The sequence below is a fragment of the Poromitra crassiceps genome (assembly GCF_964638095.1).
Source record: "Poromitra crassiceps genome assembly, chromosome: 11".
Taxonomy (NCBI): Eukaryota; Metazoa; Chordata; class Actinopteri; order Beryciformes; family Melamphaidae; genus Poromitra; species Poromitra crassiceps.
In genome coordinates, this window is record NC_139643.1 from 41,611,794 (window position 1) to 41,639,127 (window position 27,334).

The window sequence follows — 27,334 nt, forward strand, 5'->3', positions numbered from 1 at the left end:
TGTGTGTGTGTGTGTGTGTGTGTGTGTGTGTGTGTGTGTGTGTGTGTGTGTGTGTGTGTGTGTGTGTCCGCCTGCATTTTCTTTTTGCTGTCTTCTGAGCCAAGGAAGGATACAGTTTTTACTTTTGAAATCAACATAACTTGGACTTCATAAAGCCTCCTTTTTAGTCAAAATTACATAACAAGAAGCCTAGAGGAAGGTGCTAAATAATATATCAAATATAAAAAGGCTAGATATTCTGGAAGAAATAGGGCTGAGTAACATACTGAATTATTAAAAAGCACTCTATCAGAGAAGGAAACATTTTACCTGTGATCATTCAGGCAAGCAAGAGAGGCGCCAAGCAGCAGCCAGACTGTATTTTAAGAATTGAAAAGATTAGACTCAAGTCAGAGGCTTTGATGAATGCGTGCAGGTCACTAGCCTAAACACATCACACAGCAATCTCATTGTGAATTAATTGCAATAGACCCTTTTCACGGGACCATTTTGTGTCGAAAAGGCAGGGTAAACACAGGTGCAAGCAAAACACTAATGAGGGTTTCCAAATTCCAATCATGGACGTTTGAAACCCTCATAGTGTTTTGCTTCCACCTGTGTTTACCCTGCCTTTTCGACACAAAATGGCCCCCGCGAGAAGGGTATCCTGTCAAAATTGAAGACGATACATTCACTTGCCTATCTTGAATACAGCTGCCTGCCATGATGTGATAATGTTATTGAACTTGAGAAAAAGCAACATGGTAGCCTACATTAAGGTCGGTGCATTGACTACTATAGCAGAAGTAGGTGTGGAAAAGTGGAGTCGAGTTGGTGGCAACACAACAATGGAACTGCCAGTGCCCCAGCATTAAACATTCATGCTCTGGACAGAGAGTGCCATGTCGCAATCCTCTCCTGTTAGTGTTACACAGCTATTTCTGACCTGGATACTCATACATAATTCACACACCGTATACACGCCATTAAACTCACCCAACGCCTGCTGAAGTTGGTTGAAATGTTAGTCTGATTCATTCGGGCAGGTGAGTTGTTGAGGAGGAGAGGCCCATTCGGGTCCATGCAACAGGCGGGCCAGATGAGGGCGCCGTGAACCCCTCACACGTCCATACACGGGAGCTGAGCTGGAGCTTGGGTCTGCATGGAACACGACTCGTGATTGGTTCAGATTTTGCGACGACTATGTTAAACTGTCAGTGATTGGCTACCCCTAAGTAGGCGGTGCCCTGCACAGCATTTCATTGATATAGCCTACAGCTGGTGGCTGGCTGCTTCGCCACACGGAGTGAGAGGGATGAGAAAGTGAAGAAGGCTGAATGTAGGGTTTTTTAAAGAAGGTTAGCGAGAGAGTTGTTTTATTATTTTTAAAGTGTGGTACACCAAAGAGTAAAAGAATACACAGCCAAAATGCTTTGCCACGTTACCCGTCCGGATTCGGTGGTGATGGAAGTGGAAGTTGACGCGAAGGCGAATGGTGAAGACTGTCTGAATAAGGTAGGATGTGATGTGCTGAGGTGGAATACACATCACGTTTTGTTGATTTGGTGCCTTCTTCAAACGCATTGTCATGCCCAGACGGGACAGCGGTGCTTAGTCATTATCATGCGGAACTTTTGACATGTCCACAGCTAAACTTAATGGGATTGTCTCGCAAAGCGCGGACACCCTCCTGATAGCGTTACCTGAAAAGATTGAGTGGTAATTGAACCCAGGTTTTGTTGGATGAGGTCAGAATAATTAATTGAGTTACATTCACTGCCCGTCGTTTGCAATATTCGTTTTGGACTTTATCTGAAAACATGTAGCGGCTACTACATTGTAGCCTAACAACAAGAAACAAACTGTCGATACTTTGTTCACAGAGGCTCAGGAAACACAATGTTCTATCGCGGGGGACACATTGTAAACATTAGAAACCTGTGAAAAATGTTACATCGAAGTCGACATGAATGGAGAGAACTTTGCTTTTGGCAATCAAATTAAAATTGATGAAAAAAAACTGCCAGAATGATTTGGCGGCGGTGCTTTCTTCCTATCTATGCATTGTAGGAGGCAGAGCCGCAGATGGCTTTGTCAAGGTTACTTCAGTTCATTCGTCTGCCTTTGCGAGTAGTCACTCAACTGTTCTTGCTCAACTCAATAAACTGCAACATGAGATTGAACTAAGTTGATTACAATCCATTTTGTTTTGGCATGCCCACAGTATACGAAAACTTTTCAACATTACCGGGGTGTTTTTCCACTAATGTCATCATCTATACACAAATACTACACAACTTTGGGGTTTTATCCCTGCTGACCCGGCCTCCTGTCCCTGTGGACGTTGTCTAGTTATATAATAACCCTATAGCCGCGGAGGGGGGCGTGGGATGCGCCTTTGATGAGCCCCTTTACCCCGGGAGAAGCGCCGGTTTTATTCCCAGCCTATCTTGAGCTTTTACCCACAGAATACTGATGTGTATTGGCGTGGTTGTAGCAGTGGGGTTGAAAAATCATTTTTGAACAAAGTGACAAACACACTCTCCTTGCCTCCGCTTCAAAATAATAATGTGATACTTTATTGATTGGCCCATACGGGAATAGTGTTGTTGGCTGCCCCCATCATCCACAGGCAGGTCAGAGCCCGAGGAGATGCTATAGATTCAGTATCTTGCTCAAGGACATTTCAGCCTTGCAGATGCTTGCTTTACACAGGGTGTTGAACCCAGGTTCTCTGCTTGAGCGGTGACCCACCACCACCACCACCACCACCACCCATTATGCCACCTCACTGCCATGCATAAGTACTGTATGTGTCTTAGATAAAGCTTTCACTATCCTATAATAAGAAAGTGTCTGTGTATGAGCAGACTTGTGTCCGGCCACAGGCAGCTATGCCATTTTATGCGTGAATCTTTCAGGAAGTGTAAAGAGCACCCCTGCGGGTGACCTAATGGAGCTGGATTTTTTAATTATGGCAAATTAATTGCCCTAATTACCTAATGATGATTGCCCTGATTATTTAATGATGTGATGTGACATCATCACTGATGACCTCACTCCCTGCTGTTGCCCAATTCTATACATAAGTGATATCATCAGTGATTTATTTATGATGAATTTGAGTGTGTCCCTTGGAGGCTTTGGAGACCACTGTGTTCCAGACCCAGGGGGGGGGGGGGGGTCTAACTCCCGCGGGTCCACTAGAACTTATCAGTATGCAAAAGATGTCTACTTGGTTGTGGGATCCTCTTTGGTTTGCTTTGTCAAAACCTTGCTTCCCTGACCTGCCTGACTTCTTTCGTTCTCTCTCCAGGTTTGTAGAAAGTTGGGCATCATTGAAGTGGACTACTTTGGACTGCAGTTCTCAGGCAACAAAGGGGAGAACCTGTGGCTCAATCTGAGGAATCGCATCTGCCAGCAGATGGATAACGTGACGCCGTGTCGGCTGAGGCTGCGAGTCAAGTTCTTTGTGGAGCCTCATCTCATTCTGCAGGAACAGACGAGGTATGTTCCTGGTACACAAATAGATATGCGCACGGATCTGTCGCATGACTACTGTATGTTCACTATGATCGTTCACATGACACTCATCTCAACTGTAAACAGTTTTGCAGTCATTCGTTTAGTTTGATATTGAGAGTTGATTTGAGCTAAAGTTGATGCCAGTGATGTCATTTGTGCATGAATGACATCACTGGCATCAACTTGAACTCAAATCAACTCTCAATATCGGTCAAACTAAATGAACGAATGGAAAAAAAATACAGTTTTTAGATGTGAGATCATGTGCAAAATAAATCGGCATTGTTTTTCGGTGAAGTTCTCCTTTCAGTTCCCCTGACAGACACTATACCAAGTAATCTACCAACACACATCGTCTTGATACCTTTCTGTGGAAGAAGCTCAAGAGGGAAATTAAATCTAGATCGTGCTCATCATTCAAACATTGTCATTCATTGGCAATGGCCGCTAGTGCATAATATAAGCGTTTTGTTTCCAGTACAGTGGAACGCCCTGTAGTAACCTCTTCCTCAAACCCAGCCGGGGTTACTATAGGTCATTTTGGTGGAGCGCTAGGCAGGAAATGCGATCCGGCGGCTGGAGGGCCTGTATGCTGCTGCCCCCAGGGTCCCTCTCTGTCCCCTCTGTAGCCAGAGACAGCCTCGACCTCCCCCGCTGCCCATTCAACTCCAGCCTGGTGGTCAAAATAACTTTTGTTGTGCTTTTTTGTTTCTATTGTTAGCGTTTTTCTCTGAACAAAAAGCATGTCCCACAGCTTGACTTTTTATGCAGATGCTGTTTGGGAAATTGTGCGATGAGGTAGCCGAGTGTTTTTTTTTGCTCGCTGTTTTTTGTTATCATTCTATCCCTATTCTGAGTCATTGTTATTATGGAGTTAAGTTTTCTGCAGTGTTTTTGATGGCTTCATTGTGTGGGCATTTGAATCTCATGTGGACTTTCTACACAGTATAGTATTTTCACAGCTATAAAAAAAAAAGGCTCTTTATTCAATCGCAATGTGATTTAAAAAATATGCTAGTTTTCTTTTCCTTCATAATCGTCTTTTAGACAATAGCCAATGATAAAGAAAGACTTGATATAGCAAATTGCATCCGTCTCTTCTTCACCGGATTCTTAAAATAAAACAGTCAGAACGAGGTAACGAGCTGCCTTGACTTAACGTCTGGATCCTGACTCGGTATTCCCCAGCCCCTTGTCGTTTGAAGTTATTAATAGCGACTCGGTGCGTTTGCAGCCCTCAGAAAAAGCTGTCGGATAAAGAAACTGCTTCACACGCAGCACCCGCCCGGTCTCATGTCATCGGATGGTTGTCTCCACGCCAGGTGATGCTGCGGCGTGGGTTTTGATACCGCAGTGTGAGGGCCCGCTTTGAGGGGATATCTGTCGGGTGTCTTCTTGAGCTCCGCTCGACACTGCTCTCTCGCCCCCTCTCTCTCTCACACAGCATGCCACTTAGAGCTGTTCATTAAACTGAGATGGATCTGCCTTGGCCTCGGATCTGTCTGTCTGGAGTTCCGGCTCGCTCTCAGTTGCCTTCCCGTTTTCCCACTCGCTAACCTTCAGCTGTTTCTCGCTCACTCGCTCGCTTCTTCCTTCATCCAATGTGCTTTATTGGCATGACCTTTGACCTTTGAAAAAAAATCACAGCCGAAGTGTTTAGAGATTTCAACTTTTTTTTTTTGCTCTCACCATCTTTTTTTTTACCGTTATTGGTTTTAAGGTGTTGTCATTCCTCCCTCACACTTTCTCTCTCATCCATCTCTTCACCCCCTCTCCTCCTCGCCACCCTTGGCCTCTCCCTCTTGGCCGTCTTTGCCAAGGAAAGTGGAGAAATGCGACAGGGTGACAGGGCTTTAGTGCAGAGAGGACACTTGGCTGCCGGCGCTGTGACCTCCACCAGATTAGCAGGGGTCACAGACAGATGGCCGCCATCGGGTGGGGGGTGGGGGGGGTCAAGGGGTTGTAACAAAGGTGAGATAAAGGTGTGAGATGACAGGCACCTCGATGTGGGGGGGTTGTTGCTAATAAAAGGTCTCACATGACACAAGCCACCGTGCTGTCAACTCACCAGTTTAATTTAGGTGTGGCACCCATCCATCCATCTGCTCAGATGTAATATCGTTTAAGTGCTGTGGGGGGCGGGGGGAGGAGCTACCACTGGCATCCATGTGAGAGAGGAGGGCCAAATGTTAGTGGAATTTTTGGAACCAACATATAGCGCAGTGAAAGTTTTATATTGCCTCTTCAAGGGTGAAACTAATGAATTGCATATCTTTTTCTCATCACAGGCAGTAAAAAATAGTTTATTTTATTGTTTTCCACCCGCCTTGAAAGTACACGGGTAGCTCTAATCTGAGCTTCCAGCTTTCTTTTCCTTCTTGTTTTGTGTTAGTCATGTAAGGGTGAACTGGCCACATCAAGACAGATGCAGGATGAGTTGCCATGATAGGAATCTGCTCTGGTTCTGCTTACGGACACGTTTTTGTGACTCAGTGCTGACCGGACGCCTGCGTGCCACTGGTGGGTAGAAAAAAAGTCTTTGTTTCAGAATGATGTGGCTGGCAGGCACTACGGCAAGCCGGCAGGCTCAGAATGACGTGGCTGGCCTGGCACTACGGCAACCCGGCAGGCTCCCCTTTCCCTAACCCTTTGTGCTGTCACCCTTGCCCTACTTACGCTACCGCGGCCTCTACGCGCCATGCACTACTCACTACAAACATGCTCCCTGGCAGGCACACTTAACTCTGAAGCACACAACGCAGACAGCCTTCTTCTCCACACTTCCTGTCACACATGTTATGCCAAAATAATTTCACCGCAAGGGCAACATCTTCCTTAAAATGTCTAGGGTGAACTCCAGGAGGCTCATGGCTTTTCCATATCTGCCATGGCTGTGTGTTTTCTCTCTTTAGAATGTATCGGCTCGTCTCATACAAGCGCTGTCACTGTTGTCTAAGACACACGCAGCTTATCTGGCCCTTGAAAAAGTTCTCTCGCAGACCCATAAGGAACAGACTGTTCTTGGCAAGTGAGCGTCTGAAGGGGGATGTCAGACAGTCGCTGAAGGAATGAAGCACGCACACGCCCGCTCTGTAGCCGCACAGCCTGCAAAGTACGTACTGTAACGACGTAATGAGTACGTAACGACGCTCTGTAAGCGCACACCCTGCAAAGTACGTAACGACGTAATGAGCCGTGCACACGCCCGCTCTGTAAGCATACAGCCTGCAAAGTATGTAGTTAAGTTATTTAGTTAATTTATCCCCTTGGGGGAAATTCATCCTCTGCATTTGACCCATCCTCTACTCAGAACCTTCCTAGAACTAGGAGCAGTGGGGCAGCCACAGTGCAGCGCCCGGGGACCGACTCCAGTTCTTTTGCCAGTGAGGGGGCACTGACAGGAGTCTTAACCCTAACATACATGTCTTTTGATGATGGGAGGAAACCGGAGCAGCCGGAGGAAACCCACACGAACACGGGGGAGAACATGCAAACTCCACACAGAAAGGACCTGGGACAGACCCGGGATTTGAACCCGGGACCTTCTTGCTGTGAGACAACAGTGCTAGTAACCACTGAGCCACCGTGCCGTCACTTCCTCATTACGTAACGACGTAATGAAGCATGCACACGCCCGCTCTGTAAGCACACAGCCTGCAAAGTACGTAACAACGTATGCAAGTCGGTGTGAAATTTTCTCAGCGGGCTATTGACACACACACACACACACACACACACACACACACACACACACACACACATGGGGCAGGCGGCGAAAGGGGCTCCTTGGCACTGTAGCTCCACTCACCCCCCCCTGCCTCTGCACCCTTCTTATAGGCTTTATTACATAACCCACAGTGTGGACTGAGCGCGCTCAGAGCTCAGCGAGCTGCTTATATAACCTGCTGTGTGTATTGTGCTGCCTCTGGCCAGCTCCGTGGAGTGTGCGCACACACAGCTGACTTATTTGCATGCTTTGTGCTCATGTGTTTCTCTCCTCTGTGGAGGCTGCTGGCTGGCTGGCACCTTGTTTGGCAGCCCGGCGAGTTGATCAAGAGCCGGAAAATGTGTCTGTTTACGGTCCAGGCGGGCGTCCATGTTTTCTGCGTAATTATAGAATAGGCGTCAATCCCAAAATGAGCAGTGGCTGCTCGCAGGAAACGCTGCTGCCGGGGAGGAGGATGTAACCTCCTGCGATCAATACAGCTCGATTCAGCCTGATAAGTTGGCAGCTTAGTCCCCTGCATCAAAAACAGTGTTTTTCTTTCATCTAATGCTTTGAGATTCCAAGTGTTTCCTGGCCCCTTTTTGGCATTTCCCTTTTTGCTTAAAAAATATATATTGCGCATATATATATACTGTGTATGTATGTATGTATGTATATATATATATATAAATGGAGAGTTGAGAGGAAGCCACCCCAATATCCAAGTTTATGCATTAGAAAAGACCACATATATATGTGGTCTTTTCTAATGCATAAACTTGGATATTGGGGTGGTTTCCTCTCAACTCTCCATTTTCTATTTTGGACACCTGAAGTGCTATTTTGATCAAAGACCAAAGCGGCCTTCAAACCTTCCACTGCAGAGGTTCTCAAAGTGGGAGGCGGGCCTCCATGCAGTTTCAGGGGAGGCTCAGTGAATGGAAGTGGAAAAAAATATTAGATTAGTTATTAAAAGGAGATCACATAGAATAGCCTAAATGTGTGTGATTTGGTTAAAGAGATACAGTAGTTTGGGGGGGGGGGGGGGATTTGTCAGTTTTTCCCACCGTCCCAGAGTCAGAAACTAAGAAATGCCATCAGAAACAGACTATTTGGTGTAGACTCAGATAGGGATGTCACGATACTACAATTTCTACTTCGATACCCAAGAAAATATCAATACTCGATACCATTTTCGATACCACGCGGGGGGGTGACAACACATCAAGAGGCATAAAAAATAAACAAAGACAGATGGATGGAGGTGCACGCTTCTCCATAATCTAGGTACACATAATCTAGATAAAACTAATTAAAAACTTTGCACTTACACAGCAGATTACCCCTGCTGTAGTCCTCAGCCTATCAGAACACTGAGCATGTTGAAGCAACAGATACCCACCAATGACAGGGAGGGAAAAATCAGTAGTACGTTTGGTCATTAAGAGAAAGTACTGCTGATATTGATACTGTTGCAAATGAGTATTGTGTCCGTTTCAAATTTTTTGTATTGATACTTATCGATATCGATACCTGTTGCAAATTATTGTATCCGTTTCAATTTTTTGTATTGATTTTTATCGATACTATCGATACTTTTGACAACCCTGGTCTCAGACTACACCAAGTACATAGAAAAGTCTCTTTCTGATGGCATTTCTTAGTCTGAACTAAGTATGTCAAACTGCAATATCAGGCTATCCTGGCTCAATTGCTGGGATCAAACAACATCATCATCATCCTATAGGCATCCAGGAATTGAGTGAGGGAGGCCCCTTTTTCCAGGCTTTGTCTTGGGGGAGGCCCACAGTCTCAGACTTTGAAACCCCCTGTTCCAGTGGGTTGAGCTGTGTAGTGTACACTAACTGAAAGAGGCTTCCAGAAGACCAGATTCTTTGGCTTCCTTCAGCGTTTTCTTATTTCATGCCAATAGAAGAGCAATGCAGCTCTCAACAACATCGTTGCTCAAAGAACTTCTGATTTATATTCATGTGTTTTTCCATGACATGACATGCCAAGTGATGTGCTGCTGCTGCTGGAGTCATTGACCCAAAGGCCCCGCAGTATGTTCTCTGCATCATTAAACACCTATTGCCCCGGGGCTGTTCTTGCCTAATGCCCATGTGTTGTTTTTCTTTTAATCTGTGAATCTTTCCCCTTCATTAGCTTTGCGTTTAGCATTCTGATCAGGCTAATGTGGGGCAGCCACGAACGACATGGCTATTAACACGGGCTTTATTAGAGGTCCTGAGTCCTAACCCGTTTACCCCCTCTGGGGCTACGCCTTTCTCTAAAGCCAGCCAAAAGCCTAATGAGTTTTAATCAGAGGAATCCTTGCACATCTCGAGCAAAAATGGAGTTGGAAATTAACCCCGCATGAAGAAATATGACTTAACTTCACCCCGCCTTATATTCTGCGTGGTTTGGGGAATTTATCACCTTGAGATACTGTGGCAGAGTTCACATATTGCCTCTCCAAACTGAATGTCACGCAAAAACAAACTTGAGTACCCCACGAGCCACAGGTTATTTATTCAGGTCACATAACTGTTAGCATTTACAGCGTATTGTCGCAGGCTGCAGGAGACGATCAAACTGAATATCGCATCCATATGCCTGTGGGTCTTCAGTATACAAAAACACTACTATCGCATAATCAGGAAACTTTGCAGTTGGCAATTAAAAGTTGTTTTCCCTCAGATTTTTCCTTCCCCCCCGGTTTGTCTTACCATCTGTAAGTAACCTAGCCTGTTTGTACTGTAATAACATTAGCCCCCGCCCAACAATGATAGCTGTAATTTGTTATTTTGGTTTAGTGTCTAAACACAGGGTTGGTATTTGGCTCTAATCACAGTTTTACCATCCAGTACTGTGCACCAGCCTCTAACCCAGGCCGTTTAGCATACAAACAGCTTCTTTGTTTCATTATTTATAATTGCTCTGTCATTTTTTAAATCGGCACAGAGCTAAAGGTTTGTTTTTATTTAGTGTTTTGGGATTGTATTGCTGCTTTTCTGCATAATTGTGTGATTAACACTCTTTGTGTGGTTGGAAAGAGTATTTAGAGTCCAACTTTCCATTCAACCCACCCAGGCTTGCGGATCAGAGAGTGAGCGCAGAGTTTACTAGAGTTCATTGACTGCCAGTAACCCCTTTCGAACACAGCTCCTGGCAGTGTTATTTGACTAACTTACAAACCGCATTGTTGAAAGCCCAACCGATGAGGTCTGAAACTCCGCTGGTGATTGGCTGGATGAGGCGCAGTCGCTAGGCCAGAGGTGTTGGGTTTCAGCTGGTAGGGACTTTTTGTTCTTGTGGAGAACTGGCTGACATTCTGCAACCTACCTGGGTAATACCCTCTCTGTTAAGGCGGAAAACACTCCAATGATGAAACAATGGTTTTATAGATAGGAGGACCAACGAGGAGAAGAGCTTTGTCGACTTTGTAATAAGCCACTGGATACTTGAGGAAAAAAAAGGTACCCGGGTCAGGTGAAATCAACTCAACTTGTCTACCCCCCAGCCCCTCACCCTCTCACCCCCCTTCTAACTCAGCTGTGCTGCCAGTGACCCATTTCCAGACTTGCTCTCTCTGGGTTCAGGCCTGCTTTAATTGAATTATTCCAGCCATGCAATCAAAACACACCAGAGGAACTCTCCTATACCCCCCGCCCCACCACCACAACAAGCACCTATTTGTAGTGCGCTAATTTCTCCCTGCGCTCTGGAGGCATCCACAGAGGCAGGGCTATTATGACTAGAATGACTAAGCCTCTTAAGACTTTGATTGTGGGTTATCTCTATGAAGGAGAAAGCAATGATGAGGCGATAGAGTATAATACAATAAACTAGGCCAGGACGCTATGGTCCCAGGACAGACTCGTAGTGTTCACTGTGTCTATCTGGTGTGTCAGTTACGGGGGCACCGACGATGGAGGGAGTGTTTTAAGTACAGTTTGCCGGTGCTTAAATTGTGTGTATGGCTGGCTGGTAGTGTGTTGCTACTCGACATGGTGAAGAAGCAAACTGGTTGATTCATCCAGATAAGGGAGGAGGTCTGTCCCGCTGGATAACACCTCCTGGAGTGTGACCCTGATGGACCCTGGCATCTTCCCCTCGCAGCCAGCAGATTTAGGTCCAGGTTCTGTGAATCTGTCCGGCCAAGTCACTGTCTGGAGAAGCTGACCGTCACACCGGCTCATGCTCCCTACATCACGCATCTGCAAAGCCTTCTCCCCACATCTGCCCTCTCTTCTTCTTCACATGTTGGAAATTGTAGCATAGAACAACTGTCATGTAGTGGACGATGGCTGTCTTCATGTCTAGTCTCAAGATGGCATTATGTCCAGTTGGCTGTGCGTGGTTTCTCCGTTGTTGTCCCGGCTCGTCTTGTCACCTTTTGTAAACCTGATGGGGTTTGGAAAAGAATAACAATCCAGTCTCTTCCCATCACTTTCCTGGGAGCCTTCCTAAGGCTTGTCACAGCCTTTCAGGAGCTTCACTCGCTCAAGAAACATTTCCAAAATGCGAACACAAACAGATTTGGGGCACACGATTTCTGAGATTCATCGTCCGTGCGAGACCATCTCAACCAATCAGATGGTCCGTGCGAGACCATCTCAACCGACCGGTCTCAAAGGGCCACGTGGTGACTGTTGTTGCTGGCTGTGTACACTGCTGTGCTTCTCCCATGCTCTCTGTATTCTCTCAGCAGGCTTTAGGATAGACCTTGACAGGTGCAGACGGAGGCGTCACGCCACCTGGAGATCCTAATCCTGCGTTAGCTGTCTTAACTGGAAAGACTCACGACTCTGCCTTTTTAAAGAAGTAAACAGCTGAAAGAATAACCCCGAGGCCGTGTGTGCAGTTGTTGACTACTTTCTCCTCTTTGCTCAGTAGCAGTTATCATCCAGCAGGAGAGTTCCCGTGATAAGCTTTCAACGCCAGCTCAGTGTTTGCTCACTCTGCAGCTGGTGTTGAGGAGAAGTGAAGCTTTCGATAGTGCAACAGCTGTGTAAAGCCAATTTTAGTCATGTTCAAGTGGGCCATGTCAGAGAGCAGATAGCCTTGGGGGGGCGTGGAGGCAGAAGGAGCTGTCAGTAGGCCTGTGAACTGCATGTTTTCCCCGGTGCTGGCCTGTGACCGCTCGTAACCTCTGCGCACAATCGTGGCCTATTCTATTGAAAGGCTCGTTAGAACTAGAAGTCCATTCTCCCAAATTATGATTAATTTGGCCTTTAGGCTGCGCTCCAGCTGAACACACACGTCCATTCACACACCGTGTTGTTGAGCAGCGTGGAGCAGGTCGCGCACCGGGTCAAAGGTCGCGCTCGGCAAGACCACCGACTGACGGCAACATTCACTGTCCACATTGTGTCCCGACGGCTTAGTGACGTGGCACTAATGTTAAGCTCATTATTTTGCCGCACATAAACGGCGACCACGTGTCGAGTTTGCCTGTCACAACACCCCAACCACACGACAGGCTGCAAGATGTGCTTTGCAGAAGCTTTGAAGGGATTATTGACATGCCTTGCTCAATGGCACAGTGACCTACATTAACCTCATTAAATCCCCCACACCTGTCATGAACTAGAGTAACCTTTTGCGGCGTGCCCTATAGTTACCCCTAGCCGGCGCCCTGTAGTAACCTCCCAGACAGGTTGGGCCTATTGTGTTGTGTCAGGCAGGTAGCTAACTAGCAGCGCTGCGTCACATGTCGACCGCTGGGCCTGACACAATAGAGCGCGGCGTTTGTGTGTGTGTGTAGGGGCGAATGGGATGTTTGACACCATATCAAAGCGCTGTTTGTTGTGACGGAGGCTAGCCAGCGACGGGGCTTCTGTTGTTATGGTCTGGCTTGATCGGGGGGTGGTGTAGGCTTTCTTTGTTTTCAGTGCGCGCGGCTGCTTTAGCTGCTGCTGCTGCTCTTATGAAGTGCACTGCCTGTTTCTCTTGGACGAGGTGTGTCGGTGTTGTTGCATATCGCGGCGGTTACTGTACACACCACGTGTGTGTGATTGTGTGTGTGTTGTGCCACCTGGTGTGTGTGTGTGTGTGCTCCTCCACCTCGTGTGTGCGTGTGCGCTGCTCCCTCAAGAGCCTGGTTTCCACTCCTGTACGATGACTGGAGGAAATGCAACAACCCCCCCAGCGTGTTCCCGTGCCCCCGTCATACCCACAAGACACCACAGGAAGATGTCGATTCTATACAAAGACATACCCTTCAGTCACAGTATGACCTGGTTTGCGCAAATAAAAAAACTCTCTCTCTTCACATCTGCCTTCAAAGAGAGCTAGCCCAAGGGATTTTGAGATTTTTTTGTTTGTTTTTTCGGCACAAATAATAGACACGAATCTGGCTCGTCTGTCTGGGTGTAGTGGGCCAAAGCGAGATCCAAAGCCCATATTCCTGTTTACAATTTAATTGCTCGCTGGCTCCCTACTACTAGCGTACTGGATGCTAAAAGTCACATTTTTACTGGTATAACTATACGTGAGGCCCATGCCTATCAGGACTATATAGTGAGGGATGGTGGGGTTACTTTAGGTCACTGTATGTATGGAGAAGACAGCTGTGCTGCTGGCTGTTGGAGTTGCGCCTCTGCATGTCTGCAGCTGACTGACTCATCTGAGCACAGCATGTACCGTACATGCCTGTAGGGAGTGAAGGAGCGTATGGGAGAGAGAGGACACAGCATGACAGAAACTGGGCTATGAAGCTCTGGAGCAAAGGAGGTGAAAAACAAATCTTCACAAAGAGACTCTGATAGCAAAGGCAGGAGCTGAAAGAAATAGGAGAAGTGAAGAAGCCTGGTAAACAACGGGCTTAACCAAACACTAACAGCATTGTCCAGTGGAGACTAGAGCTGCCCAACAGGTTTTCTGGTACAGTGTTACAGTAGCAGGTGATGGGAGGCAGGCTGGTACAGTGTTACAGTAGCAGGTGATGGGAGGCAGGCTGGTACAGTGTTACAGTAGCAGGTGATGGGAGGCAGGCTGGTACAGTGTTACAGTAGCAGGTGATGGGAGGCAGGCTGGTACAGTGTTACAGTAGCAGGTGACGGGAGGAGGCAGGCTGGTACAGTGTTACAGTAGCAGGTGATGGGAGGCAGGCAGGTACAGTGTTACAGTAGCAGGTGATGGGAGGAGGCAGGCTGGTACAGTGTCACAGTAGCAGGTTATGGGAGGAGGCAGGCTGGTACAGTGTTACAGTAGCAGGTGATGGGAGGCAGGCTGGTACAGTGTTACAGTAGCAGGTGATGGGAGACAGGCTGGTACAGTGTTACAGTAGCAGGTGATGGGAGGCAGGCTGGTACAGTGTTACAGTAGCAGGTGATGGGAGACAGGCTGGTACAGTGTTACAGTAGCAGGTGATGGGAGGAGGCAGGCTGGTACAGTGTTACAGTAGCAGGTGATGGGAGGAGGCAGGCTGCTACATTGTTACAGTAGCAGGTGATGGGAGGCAGGCTGGTACAGTGTTACAGTAGCAGGTGATGGGAGGAGGCAGGCTGCTACAGTGTTACAGTAGCAGGTGATGGGAGGCAGGCTGGTACAGTGTTACAGTAGCAGGTGATGGGAGGAGGCAGGCTGGTACAGTGTTACAGTAGCAGGTGATGGGAGGCAGGCTGGTACAGTGTTACAGTAGCAGGTGATGGGAGACAGGCTGGTACAGTGTTACAGTAGCAGGTGATGGGAGACAGGCTGGTACAGTGTTACAGTAGCAGGTGATGGGAGGAGGCAGGCTGGTAGTGTCACAGTAGCAGGTGATGGGAGGAGGCAGGCTGGTATAGTGTTACAGTAGCAGGTGATGGGAGGCAGGCTGGTACAGTGTTACAGTAGCAGGTGATGGGAGACAGGCTGGTACAATGTTACAGTAGCAGGTGATGGGAGACAGGCTGGTACAGTGTTACAGTAGCAGGTGATGGGAGGAGGCAGGCTGGTAGTGTCACAGTAGCAGGTGATGGGAGGAGGCAGGCTGCTACAGTGTTACAGTAGCAGGTGATGGGAGGAGGCAGGTTGGTACAGTGTTACAGTAGCAGGTGATGGGAGGCAGGCTGGTACAGTGTTACAGTAGCAGGTGATGGGAGGAGGCAGGCTGGTACAGTGTTACAGTAGCAGGTGATGGGAGGAGGCAGGCTGGTACAGTGTTACAGTAGCAGGTGATGGGAGGCAGGCTGCTACAGTGTTACAGTAGCAGGTGATGGGAGGAGGCAGGCTGCTACAGTGTTACAGTAGCAGGTGATGGGAGGCAGGCTGGTACAGTGTTACAGTAGCAGGTGATGGGAGGCAGGCTGCTACAGTGTGACAGTAGCAGGTGATGGGAGGAGGCAGGTTGGTACAGTGTTACAGTAGCAGGTGATGGGAGGAGGCAGGCTGCTACAGTAGCAGGTGATGGGAGGAGGCAGGTTGCTACAGTGTTACAGTAGCAGGTGATGGGAGGCAGGCTGACACTCTTCTGATAGTTACTGTGCACAAAGAGAGAAGCCACTGGCCTCCTTACTCATTGTTTAATGTCCTGCAAACCTCGTTCTTCATCTCACCTTACAGCCCACATAGGGGAGTGTACTAGAATCATAGTTGCAGTCTGTACTCTGTGTTGTTCAGTGCCTTGTTTGCCCATATCTATTTAGATCTGAGAAGACCTCCCCAAGCAACGGCAGGTTTAGGTTACCCCGGTTCAACGTGCTTCATGATGTTAGCATTGAATCAGGATGTTCCTCCTTTTGACCGTCTTGTCTCCTGCTGTTAGCACGAAGTTGAAATGTTCTTCAGATCCTCTGCTGACAACAATGGGAAGGACCTGCCACGACTTCTTTCTTTGAGACAATTGTGTTGTTTTCGTTGGCAGAGCCCGATGTCCCTAAGCTAACCGCTCAGGCCCAACAATGACATTTGTTTTGGTTTTGGTTTTTATTGTTGATCTAGAACTGTTTTCTCAACCGTCACCACACATTCAACGAGCGTAATTCCCACCTCAGCTTGGGCACCAAAACAAGCATTTTGAACAAGGAAGTGTGGTTTGATTAAAATGAAAAGTCCCCCTTGGCAGGTAGAACAAGATTAGCAGTGACTTTACATGAGCGTAATGCATTGCTTATGAGGTTATTGAACAGCAGCATGTTTGACAATGATCCACACAGACAGACGTCTGTCATTGTCACTCAGCCTAAAAGAGCCAATATCACACACACACCCCCGCTCCATGTTATCACACACACCCCCGCTCCATGTTATCACACACAGACCCCCTCCATGTTATCACACACAGACCCCCTCCATGTTGCCACTCTGTGGGCCTTATCACTTGACAGCACACAGCGGGGGTCACCATTAAGTAGTCGTATAGGGGCGGGATCTGTTGCCCCATAGATGCACACTGCTACTGTTCCCACATACGATACACACGACCCACTGCTGTCTGTTACAAATCCAGCCTCGAACGCATACACGTACACACTCACGCACCCATGTGCTCGTACATACACGCGTGTAGCTTCTGAATGATAACGGGTTGCCAAGAGTTCAGTCAGTCAGCAGGGTAAAAGTCAACCCACTACGCTTGGGAAAACTGCCATCCACTCCTAACTTCTCTCTCTCTCTCTCTCCTTCTGCTTTTGAATTCCCACTTAAAACAAGAAGCGAGTGTGTTTCGGTGTGTGGAAGAGGAAGTGAGCGCCATGGTGACCATTGAACAAATGGTGCTTTTTTTGTTGTTGCTACTTTTTACACGCGCGCGCACACACACGCACACACCTGCTGTCTGTGGTGAAATCCTAGCCTTATGACAGCCACCTGCTCCAGCCTGGGTGTACTGCCCACTTTCTGGCACCTCACCCATCGTCACACATGGGAAAAGTCATTTGCAGATTGTAAATATCTCAAATAGGAACGTGCTTGAGTAGATGGCACACAATGGTAGAAAGCACACTTGGATTAGATGAGAAGACACATGTTGGCTGGTTTTGTTCATTCATCCAAATTCTGTTCACCAAAGCCTTTCTCTAGATAACCACGGCACTTATGTTGATCTCCCATTTGACCGTTGTTCCATCTCCCCCTTCCTGTCCAGACACATCTTCTTCATGCACGTGAAGGAGGACCTCCACAGTGGTCACCTGCGCATGGGCTCGGAGCAGGCGGAGGAGCTGAGCTCGCTGCTGGCCCAGGCCGAGTTCGGCGACTACAACCAAAACACAGCCCAGTACTGCTACTCGGAGCTGTGTGGGGAGGAGCCCAGCGCTGCCACCATCAACAGGTAACGGCAACTCCCAAGGGACAAACATTAGTTTCAAGGGGAGCAAAATGTGTGTGTTTTCTAGCCAATTCATTCATTTTTTCATTGTTTTGCCTCCCCCACGTGCAGGCCTGGGATCATCATGCTCTCTTAAATCTAACTGTAGTGAAAACCTCACACGGACTTGAGACCGTTACTAATAGTATTGCGTTATTTGGGCATTATTTGAGTTTCTACAAGGTAACTGGAATTTGTCCTTTCGCATAGCCCTCCAAGACAAACACACACACACACACACACACACACACGCACACACGTCATTTCCTACCCATGAGTTTATTTGGAGATGGCAGAATGGGATCCCCTGCTGTGCAGCACTGCTGGAGCAATTAAGGTTTCAATACCTTGCTAATGCTAATATTATTATTATTATTATTATTATTATTATTATTTTTTTTTTTTCAACCTCTAGGCCAGTGTGAGCTTTTGGCAGATTTGGACCACATCCCACCTGTAGGTGATAACCTTGACATGTTTTATTAGCTGGTTTTAAACCACACAGCCACCCTGACGGAATACAGTTATGCTGTTTCTTCTAATGTGATTGCGCGATAGCGATCGGTCCTCGATAACGTCTCACACTGTGCAGGCAGATAGGGAAATGTAATTGGATCATTATAAAACTATAATAATCCACACAGATGAGATCGGAGTTACTACAATAATGACAGCATACATATGTTAATATTTAATTGTGTGTCGGGAGATTAAGAGGATCTTAAGCACTTGGACTGATGTAGGCTTGATTATCTCACCATAACCTCCCCTCCTGCGTATCTACTATCGTACGTACGTCCCATATCATTAGTCTTGCAGTTGCTTTAAAATGCTTACATAAATGTTCTGACCATTTGACCGTCTGAGAAACTCGTTAACCTTTATTTGCGTCAGCTTTTCTGAAGCTCTGCACCATCGTTACCTCTAAGAGGTAAGAGTCCACTCCATGGAGACTGATAAAGAAAGAAAAAAAAGTAAATAGTTCATGGCAATCTGCCATCAATGGTGTATAATAGTAGCTGGTATCCAAACGAGTGAATTTTAATAAAATCTAGAGACCAGAAAATACATTTTATACTGGGTAGTACTTCTTTATTTATTTTTTATTTTTGTACATGTTTTTGTACAAAACGAAAGTGACTCTCTCTCGGCACGCACGCACACGCACACACGCACACACACACCTCTCTCCTCAGCCAAACAGAGCAGCTGACAGGACAGGACAGCAGATAGCATATGCTCGCCGAGTTCCTCTGACGGAAAGAAAACCTCCCGCTGTTCATCTTGAGTCTTTTTCTCGCTCGAAACAAAACGTGTTTGGCCCGTTGGGTGAGCAAAATTTTAAAATCCGTGGGAACATTCTTAGTTTAATGTTCGATGCGGCTCTCCCCTCCCTCCTCTGGGCGCAGCCAGCCAGTCCACGGTTCCGGAAAGCACCGAGGTCCAAATAAACGCAATATATATAATAATATATAACAAACAAATTTTTGGAAAACCTTGGTATGAGAGGAGAGAGGGGAAGAGTGGAATGGAGAGAGAGGTGGGAGAAGAGGGGGCAGCAGTAGCTTTGGGACGACAGCCAAGCCAAACCACTCCGGTATCTGTCCCGGGTCGCGAGGCCACAGCCATCAGCTCTGTTTACCCCCGCTACACTCTGCCATTTCATTACACACTTGATACGCACAATATTGATCAACCCAGCTCAATCAAGCTAATCTATATATTATATTCCCATGCTATTGCTAATACCCAGTGTTTGCTTTTGTTGGTTTGAAAATATGGGGTACTGCTGGTCGGTCCTGATGGATCATGTCTGTGATCTATCAAATTCTCATCATTGAACGAGAGCCAGAGGCACTAATGAGTTTTAATTACAGCTTAATTGTTGCTGCTGGCGCGTCAAAAAAGCACAACATCATTCAGTCATATTGAAGTGGTCACACGGACATTTGTTTCACTTAGCTTCTACTGTCTGTATATGTGTATGGGAAAAATACTTGACAGTAAGTGGGTACAAATAAGTATTTGTTTGCCTGGCTTATTTATGTATTTATTGAGTTATTGTCAGGTTAGTGGATGAGGAGATGATTTATGCCGAAATGTTGGAGGCAGAGGCACCGAAGAGAAGAGTCGACAAAAACCAGCACAAATAACAGATTCCCCCTCTCTCCCTCCCATCTCTGACAAACGGTCTCCACAGAATTGACTGTCCCACTCCCGTCCACCATTGTCGGGGAATTTATCCCAGAATTACTGCAGTGTCTCCTATTTCCTTGCTGCTGCCTTCAGAGTGGCTTTCTGGATTTGTTTGTGGCGCAAGAGGCACTGGGACACCTCTATCCCTCACATGCTGCCTGTGGCTGTTAAATTATATATTACTTCCACCCTCCCCTTCTGTCAAACCTGCTATATTGATAAAGTAGGCCCTCCGTGTGTTGTATGGGGCCAGCGGGCACTGTTGTTCATTGCTGCACCTACATAGACGCTGTGTGTAGCTGCACAGATGTGGGTCCAACAGCCATTTCTCTCAACACTTTCTCGTCCTTGTCCATGGATTGCAAATAACAATGTCCCTACTCTGCTATAGAAATCCCATAATGCACCACTTCCCAAGTCAGGGTCTGTACAATTCAGCAGCCTACACTGACAAAAGGCAATCTCCAAGTCTGCTGCCTGAGCTTCTAAGTAGAGTTGTCAGAAGTAGTGATTTAATATCGGGGCTTTCTACTCAAGCTTGACAATTACAGCACACTCCAAAATGTTCCGTGTTGTTGTTGCACTCAGCCTGCTTTATATACTAACGTCCGTCTCAGTGGGTGCTCCTCGATATAAGAACCTGCGTGATTAACCTTATTTCATGTATTCATCATAAGGCTCATGTCATGTCATACAATGCCATTTCCAGATTGATTGAGAGAGAGAGAGAGAGCTGAATAAACTGATTGTCTGTGTCTCTCTCCCCTTGGCCCTGTTCCTCCTGCAGCGTGATCTCCAGACACAAGGCGCTGGAGGGTTTGAGCCCGGGCTCGGTGGAGTACCAGGCGCTGCAGCTCATCTCCTCTCTGGAGCACTACGGTGTGGAGTGGCACTGGGCGCGCGACGCAGACGGCCAGCGGCTGGCCATAGGGGTCGGGCCTGAAGGCATCGCCGTCTGCAAGGAGGACTTCAGCTTAGTCAACAGGTATATATATACACAACCTATACATCTACTAATAGACCTATGTATCTTCAAAATTGATGGTAGATCAATTATGTATTTGTAATATGCTGTACACTTGAATATTGTGGTTAATTAGCAAAATTCAAAAATCTTGAACATGCAGCAGAGGCAAATTAAGATTGTGTGCATATCAGCAAGTGACAAGTTCAGAAGCTTTTGTTTGTGGGAACTGTCTGCATGTCTGTGGGTCCTTACACATCAAGAGCGATGCGAATATACGGCACGAAATTGCGATGCGAGTTTTGACCCACCTGTCAATCACAGCCACAGATGTGTACACGTCGGAAGCGAATTTCTGAAAAATCGAACGTGGTTCGAAAAAATAAACACCGCAATAACGCTCAGCGAAACTTCGCCGTCGGTATGCACGGTTGCATTGACTGATATAGGTTCGGAAAATATTATTGATGTGCGAATTAATCGCACGAAAAAAACGTGCTCGGTGTGTAAGGACCTTTACCCTCTGAGGAAGTGATTTTGACAGGATACAACTGTTTCTAACCGCTTCCTTCTCTCTCTCTTTTGTTTTTGGGTCGTCTCTTAGAATCAGCTATCCCATCATCCAGATTGCCACGCAGTCAGGGAAGAGCGTGTACCTGACTGTCACCAAGGACACCAGCGACAGCGTGGTGCTGCTGTTCAAGCTGATCAGCAACCGGGCAGCCAGCGGACTGTACCGGGCCATCACAGAGACGCACGCCTTCTACAGGTGAGGGGAGGCCACAGCCAGACGCTGTCATACGTAAACCCAGAGCAGTTAACTCCCTCGCGATCTGAACCTATAGATTTTTGCAGAATCTATCCTGTCGATGGCTTTGGACTGTCCCAGTTGGAAATCTGTTGTCGAGCATACACAATCAAAGTCAGTGCTGCTGACACCATTGCAAAACTCATTGAAATCTTTTTTTTTTCTTCTTCTTTTTTCTAATCAGAGAAAATCCGAGCTCCAGTTTGTCATGCTAATGTTGTGGACACCTAGCGGTTTGTCAGTCATTCACCAATCTGTGCTGCTTTCGAAGAGCAGGTTCTGGCCACTGTAGCGTGTCGTGATAAAGCCCCGAGCAATGGATTGTTGACTTCACTAAAAACCAGTCGATTTAGAGTGAGAGGGGGGCAAAAAGCTGACCTAAAATGTGTTCTCTCTCTAGACCGGTTCTGCTCTGTTTGGCACGGAGTGCTTGCTGAATATGCATTCTCCCAAACCCACACTCGTACACATTTACCCAGTGTGCTTCAGGTCCTTTTCTTTACCCCTCCAGGGCACAAACAGCATGCAAAGCGAGACGCATAACCACATACTGTACACAACAGTCCCGTGTCCTTGGCCTGAAGCAATATGGATGAAAGCATAGATTGAACAGGGCGATCTTGGGGGGAAAAAGGGGATGCTGTGTTTTTCCTTACCCAAGAGAAATATGTCCATGTCGGCAATTTCCAGTGAGCAGGGACAATTCAAATGGCTGAGCTATGAAATTGTTCTCAGTCAGTCACAATAGTCACAACGGTACAAAAGACGACCCTCTCCTTTGTTTCAAGGATGGGATTTAGCTCAGAGTCCGCAGGTATTTTTTATTTGTTTTGCAGGCACCCTCCTCACCCTCCTCAATGTTTAGTGAAGGATTTTGTAATGGAAGCAGAGATGAGAAAATGTAACGGTAAAATACATTATGTATTATGATCCCATTGATAGCCAAATTGTGACATCTCTGTTATAAATGACATGTCTTAGTGTAGCTGTGATTATGGTGATGAGTAATCACATCTCATCCCGTCTCCTTCCCTCCCCCCCAGGTGTGACACGGTAACCAACGCGGTGATGATGCAGTACAGCCGCGACTTCAAGGGCCACCTGGCCTCGCTCTTCCTCAACGAGAACATCAACCTGGGCAAGAAGTACGTCTTCGACATCCGACGCACCTCCAAGGAGGTGTACGACCACGCCCGGCGCGCCCTCTTCAACGCGGGCATCGTGGACCTGGTGGCCCGCTCGGGCGGCGGCGGCGGCGGGGGGGAACGCACGCCCCCCTCGCGCTCGCCCAGCCGGGACAACCAGCAGGACGAGGGGCCGGACTGCGGCAGCTGCCAGCAGAGCCGCGCGCTGCAGGAGAGGCTGCAGAAGCTGCGGGAGGCGCTGCTGTGCATGCTGTGCTGCGAGGAGGAGATCAACGCCGCCTTCTGCCCCTGTGGACATATGGTGTGCTGCCAGACCTGCGCTAGTCAGCTCCAGGTGAGGTGTCAACCTTGTATAAGCACTGCTTTGTAACGGTAAACAAGGCGAGACAAGAGGGCGGTCATGGGGAAAAGCAAACAAAGTCTTGCTTTGTTGGAGCTGGTGGGAAATAGCACGACCCTCCCACGACGTGCTAGGTCCTCCCGGTGAAGCTATGAGAAAAGGTAGACGACGCACATCCAAACCTGAGTAGGTTGCAGGTGCAGAGCTAGAGGTAGATGGAAAAACTGGAAAGGACAAGAAGTTCTCACACTGCAGGGCTCCAAATTTGAGTGTTTTATTTCAGCAGCGGTGGTAACGTTTCGGGCAGCACCTTGCCCTTCCTCAGACCTGGTCTGCTAGCAGCCTGCTACTGTCAGTTGCTTTAAAAGCATCAGTGGTCTCAGTTGAATGTAGCCTGCCCTATGCACAGGATGTGTCATTGTCTTATTTTAACACAGTTAAGAAATCGCTCTTCATGATGTCAATAGAGCAATGACCTCTGGTGCTCTGGCATGTGGCCTTGTGCCCTAAAAAGAATTGCGATGCCGAAGTAGGCCAGATGGCCCTGCCCCTAAAATGACCAAATTCCTTCCCACCCTGACGGCTACATTAGTGACATGTAGGAAGTGAAACAGAGTTAAGTAACTTAACTTAAGTACATGTGTATGAGTGATGAGGAAGTGAAACACAGAGTTAAATAACTTAACTTAAGTACATGTGTATGAGTGATAAGGAAGTGAAACAGAGAGGGGGAAGGATCCACTGCTTTCACCATGAATGTGGAATGAACCTGGACCTTATCTCAACTCGCTAAGCTAGCCAACAAATGCAGAGAAGTGGAGTAGTACTTTTCTTTTGTATAAGTGAATGATAGACTGCCTCAAGTCTCCGCCTGCCTCTTCAAGCCACTCCCCTTACAGTAATGATATTTTACTGTGTATATCATCAGCTTGCCCTCTCCTCCCCATAAGACATGTGTCTCACTGGCCTTCAATCCTAACACTGATGTGTGTCAGATGTCCTTACTGATGTGATGTTTAATTAATTGTCTAAATGTCAGTCGGCGCTCCCCTGCCTGCCTGGCCCATTTGAAGAGATGAAGAGAGAGCAGCAGGTTTCTGTATTCTATCTGAAATATGAGAATGGTTCCAAATCCAGCCAGTCCTCTCTGCTCCCCCCCCCCCCCCCCCCAGGCGTCGCCGCGTCAGGCTTTTATGCAATGTGCCGGCTACACATGGATTGTCATGTGGGGCACTGGGGCCTGTGCAGGGATCTGTGGAGTAGAGTAGCTGTGCAGCTAGCTGTGGCTCTGTGGAGTAGAGTAGCTGTGCAGCTAGCTGTGGATCTGTAGAGTAGAGTAGCTGTGCAGCTAGCTGTGGATCTGTAGAGTAGAGTAGCTGTGCAGCTAGCTGTGGATCTGTAGAGTAGAGTAGCTGTGCAGCTAGCTGTGGATGTGTAGAGTAGAGTAGCTGTGCAGCTATCTGTGGATCTGTAGAGTAGAGTAGCTGTGCAGCTAGCTGTGGATCTGTAGAGTAGAGTAGCTGTGCAGCTAGCTGTGGATGTGTAGAGTAGAGTAGCTGTGCAGCTAGCTGTGGATCTGTAGAGTAGAGTAGCTGTGCAGCTATCTGTGGATCTATGGAGTAGAGTAGCTGTGCAGCTATCTGTGGAGCTGAAGGAATCGGTATGGCAATTTGTACTTTGTAAACCAGCCTTTCATTAAGACTGTAATAATGTATTCAAGCTTTGTGTTGTTGTGGTCATTTTTATGGCCATGAAAAGTTTTAAGAATGTCTTCTTCATACTGTAGATGTGAGGTCATGTTTTCTCAGTGTTGGTGATAACATGAATCGTTCCACAAGAGACTCTGCTCGTTGGTCATATTGTCAAAGTAGTGGGTTTATGGTATTAATAGATGGCTAAAGCACCAATTAAGAGTTAGTTTACTACCAACTCCCAAGTTGGCGTAAAATATAATGGACCTCATCAGCCCTTTCTGGCCCACCACAGCAAGTGTGTGTTACTAACCCCTAATGACCCTCTAAGCTTGCATAGCAGCTCATTAAAAACAAAACAAAGCGCACAAATGTTTTCAGCGATCACCGTCATTGAAATATCCCCTCCATCTCTCTCCTCTCCTCAGTCGTGTCCTGTGTGCCGGTCGGAGGTGGAGCACGTGCAGCACGTCTACCTGCCCACCTGCACCAGCCTGCTCAACTTGACGCTCACCGACGACAACCACCACCACCACCACCGCAGCAGCAGCAGCCCCCCGCCCATCCACAGAGGCATGGCCGCTCCGCACAGCTGCTCCACCACTGAGTACGAGCACAAGATCTACCGCACATAAAGACGATCCCCGAACCCCCGTCCCCCCCCTCCACCCAACTCCAGTATATGAACCACTTTAAACTCAACCAACCAGGTCTATGTTGCTTAGAGGAAAAAGAAGAGAACGCTGCCTTCTCCGTCTGCGTTTTGTGCCTGGACTTCATGAACTACCAAACCTCACGAAACTCCTGAGCACACGCCTGAAATCACTCCTAACGTTGCATTTCATTGGTCATTTCCCTTCATCTCGTCGGGACTTTCAGCTCGTCTGGTTGGCAGTTAGTATTTGATTTATTTGATGGATTACCATTTAAGGCCCGCGGTGTCACAATGTCCGTTTTCTGTTTTTTTTTTTTTAAATCATGAAATTCCCTGCCATGTTATTTTACATTAGCCTCTTATTGTATTTCTTAATTAAGTTATTGCATCAGTTGACCTGATACACTGCAGAAACACTATTTCGTTTGTTTTTGATTTTGTGCTTTGATTTGTGTTTTGGTTGCTTTTCTCTTGGCTCATCAGATTCTGTGTTTTAGGAGAATAGCTAAACATTGTACATAATGGTTTTGTTTTTTTATTTAGTTTCCTGCCATTTTAAAGCTTGTCTATGATTTGAGGACTCGGTTTTATGATATAATGGAGTGAAATTAATGAATTATTATTTTATTTCTGCTTGTTTGTTTTGTGTTCCATGTTTTCCATGCCAATGAGGAGGTCTCTCGAGGCTACGGAGCTCTGCTCTGGGTATAGCACTGCATACTGATCACACAAGAGGCGATAAGGCCACCGTTGTCCCATTCATGTGTAGATCTGGGTGGATGGTGGGGAAGGGGGGTGACGCGAGTGTCCCCAAAAAGTCCCAGGAAGTTCTGTAAGCCCACCAGAACTGTGACGGTGGAAGAGAAATGTCCGGCGGACACTCCCTCCACCCTCCTTACCTCGAAACGGCTCTTGAAGATTAACTGCCACTCTCCAAAACAACAAGGCCGGTTTCACAGACCACTGCGCCTCGACTCGGTTCTTATCTCCATACCAACAGAAACCCGGAAATCGGAGAGCACGCAAAGCTCATATTTTCCTACCAGACATGTAACCAAGAGGTTATCTACTGAAATATTGACTTATTATCTTATTTTTTTACAAGGAAAATGTATGCAATTGCCCAGCAGTAGATGTTTCCTCTAAAAAGAAAACCTCAGTTAATGTGTTCTCTGGGCTCAATAGCGAGTTCCTTCTGGTTATTTCTAAAGGGTACTAGGAGATCTGTCGGTGCAATACTAGCTTGCTTTTTGAAAAGGTTTTTTTCATTTTCTTTCAGTTTCTATTTTATTTGGAAGAATAGAAGAAGAAAAAAAAATCTACATCGTCACTTTACCAAGGAAGTTTTTTCCAATTGTCCATAGGGGGTTTGGCCTTAATATAGCACCAGCTCCTTGTTTATTGATTCTGTATTCTTTGCACAGACTGTTGTTGTCGTTGTTGTTGTTGTTGTTCTGGTAAGAAGAGGAATAACTTTCTTTCTTTGTCACTGCAGGGGAAGGACTTTTATTTTTTCACCTCGAACCAGTAGCCATTTGTTTCTGTTTTCTGAAGCAAAAGCCACTATGCTCTGTAAAATAGAGAAATAACTCTTTAGGATGAAATCCTTTTTATATATTATGCTTTGAACAAGAGAGAAAAAAGTATTAATAAAGTTGTTTTTTAAACAAAACGTCCCTGAGGACCTGTTTCTGTTCAATTAGCTTTGACTTTGACTAAGCCGTTTCTGACTAAACCGTTTCAGAACTCACAAATGGATAGAGGTTTGTCGTTTTGGTCTTTGAATGAATGATGATCACTGGGTGCACTCCTGCTCTGTTGCTCCTGTCTGTTTTTCAGTAGGAAAGATGAGATAAGAGACAGGTGAGAAAGGGAATGTTTGTTTTTTGACCTTGTAATAACACCTAAATACCTGGCATGCTTTTAGCCTTCGCTTTCCCTGCTAATGACTTTTTCTTGTTGTGACCCAGGTGCATCGTGCACGGAGAGGTCAAAGGTGAATGGTGCACGGAGAGGTCAACGTGACGCATT

General features: G+C 46.9%; 1 protein-coding gene across 1 annotated transcript; it reads left to right on the forward strand.

Moving 5' to 3' along the window:
* The first annotated feature begins 1,302 nt into the window (after positions 1–1,302).
* Positions 1,303–26,969, forward strand: mylipa (myosin regulatory light chain interacting protein a). Its single transcript, XM_083646132.1, has 7 exons — positions 1,303–1,494; positions 3,296–3,486; positions 17,283–17,468; positions 20,488–20,685; positions 21,269–21,433; positions 22,516–22,951; positions 25,077–26,969. Exons 1-7 carry the CDS (start codon positions 1,408–1,410, stop codon positions 25,281–25,283), a joined length of 1,470 nt encoding a protein of 489 aa, XP_083502258.1. The 5' UTR covers positions 1,303–1,407; the 3' UTR covers positions 25,284–26,969.
* The last annotated feature ends 365 nt before the right edge of the window (positions 26,970–27,334 follow it).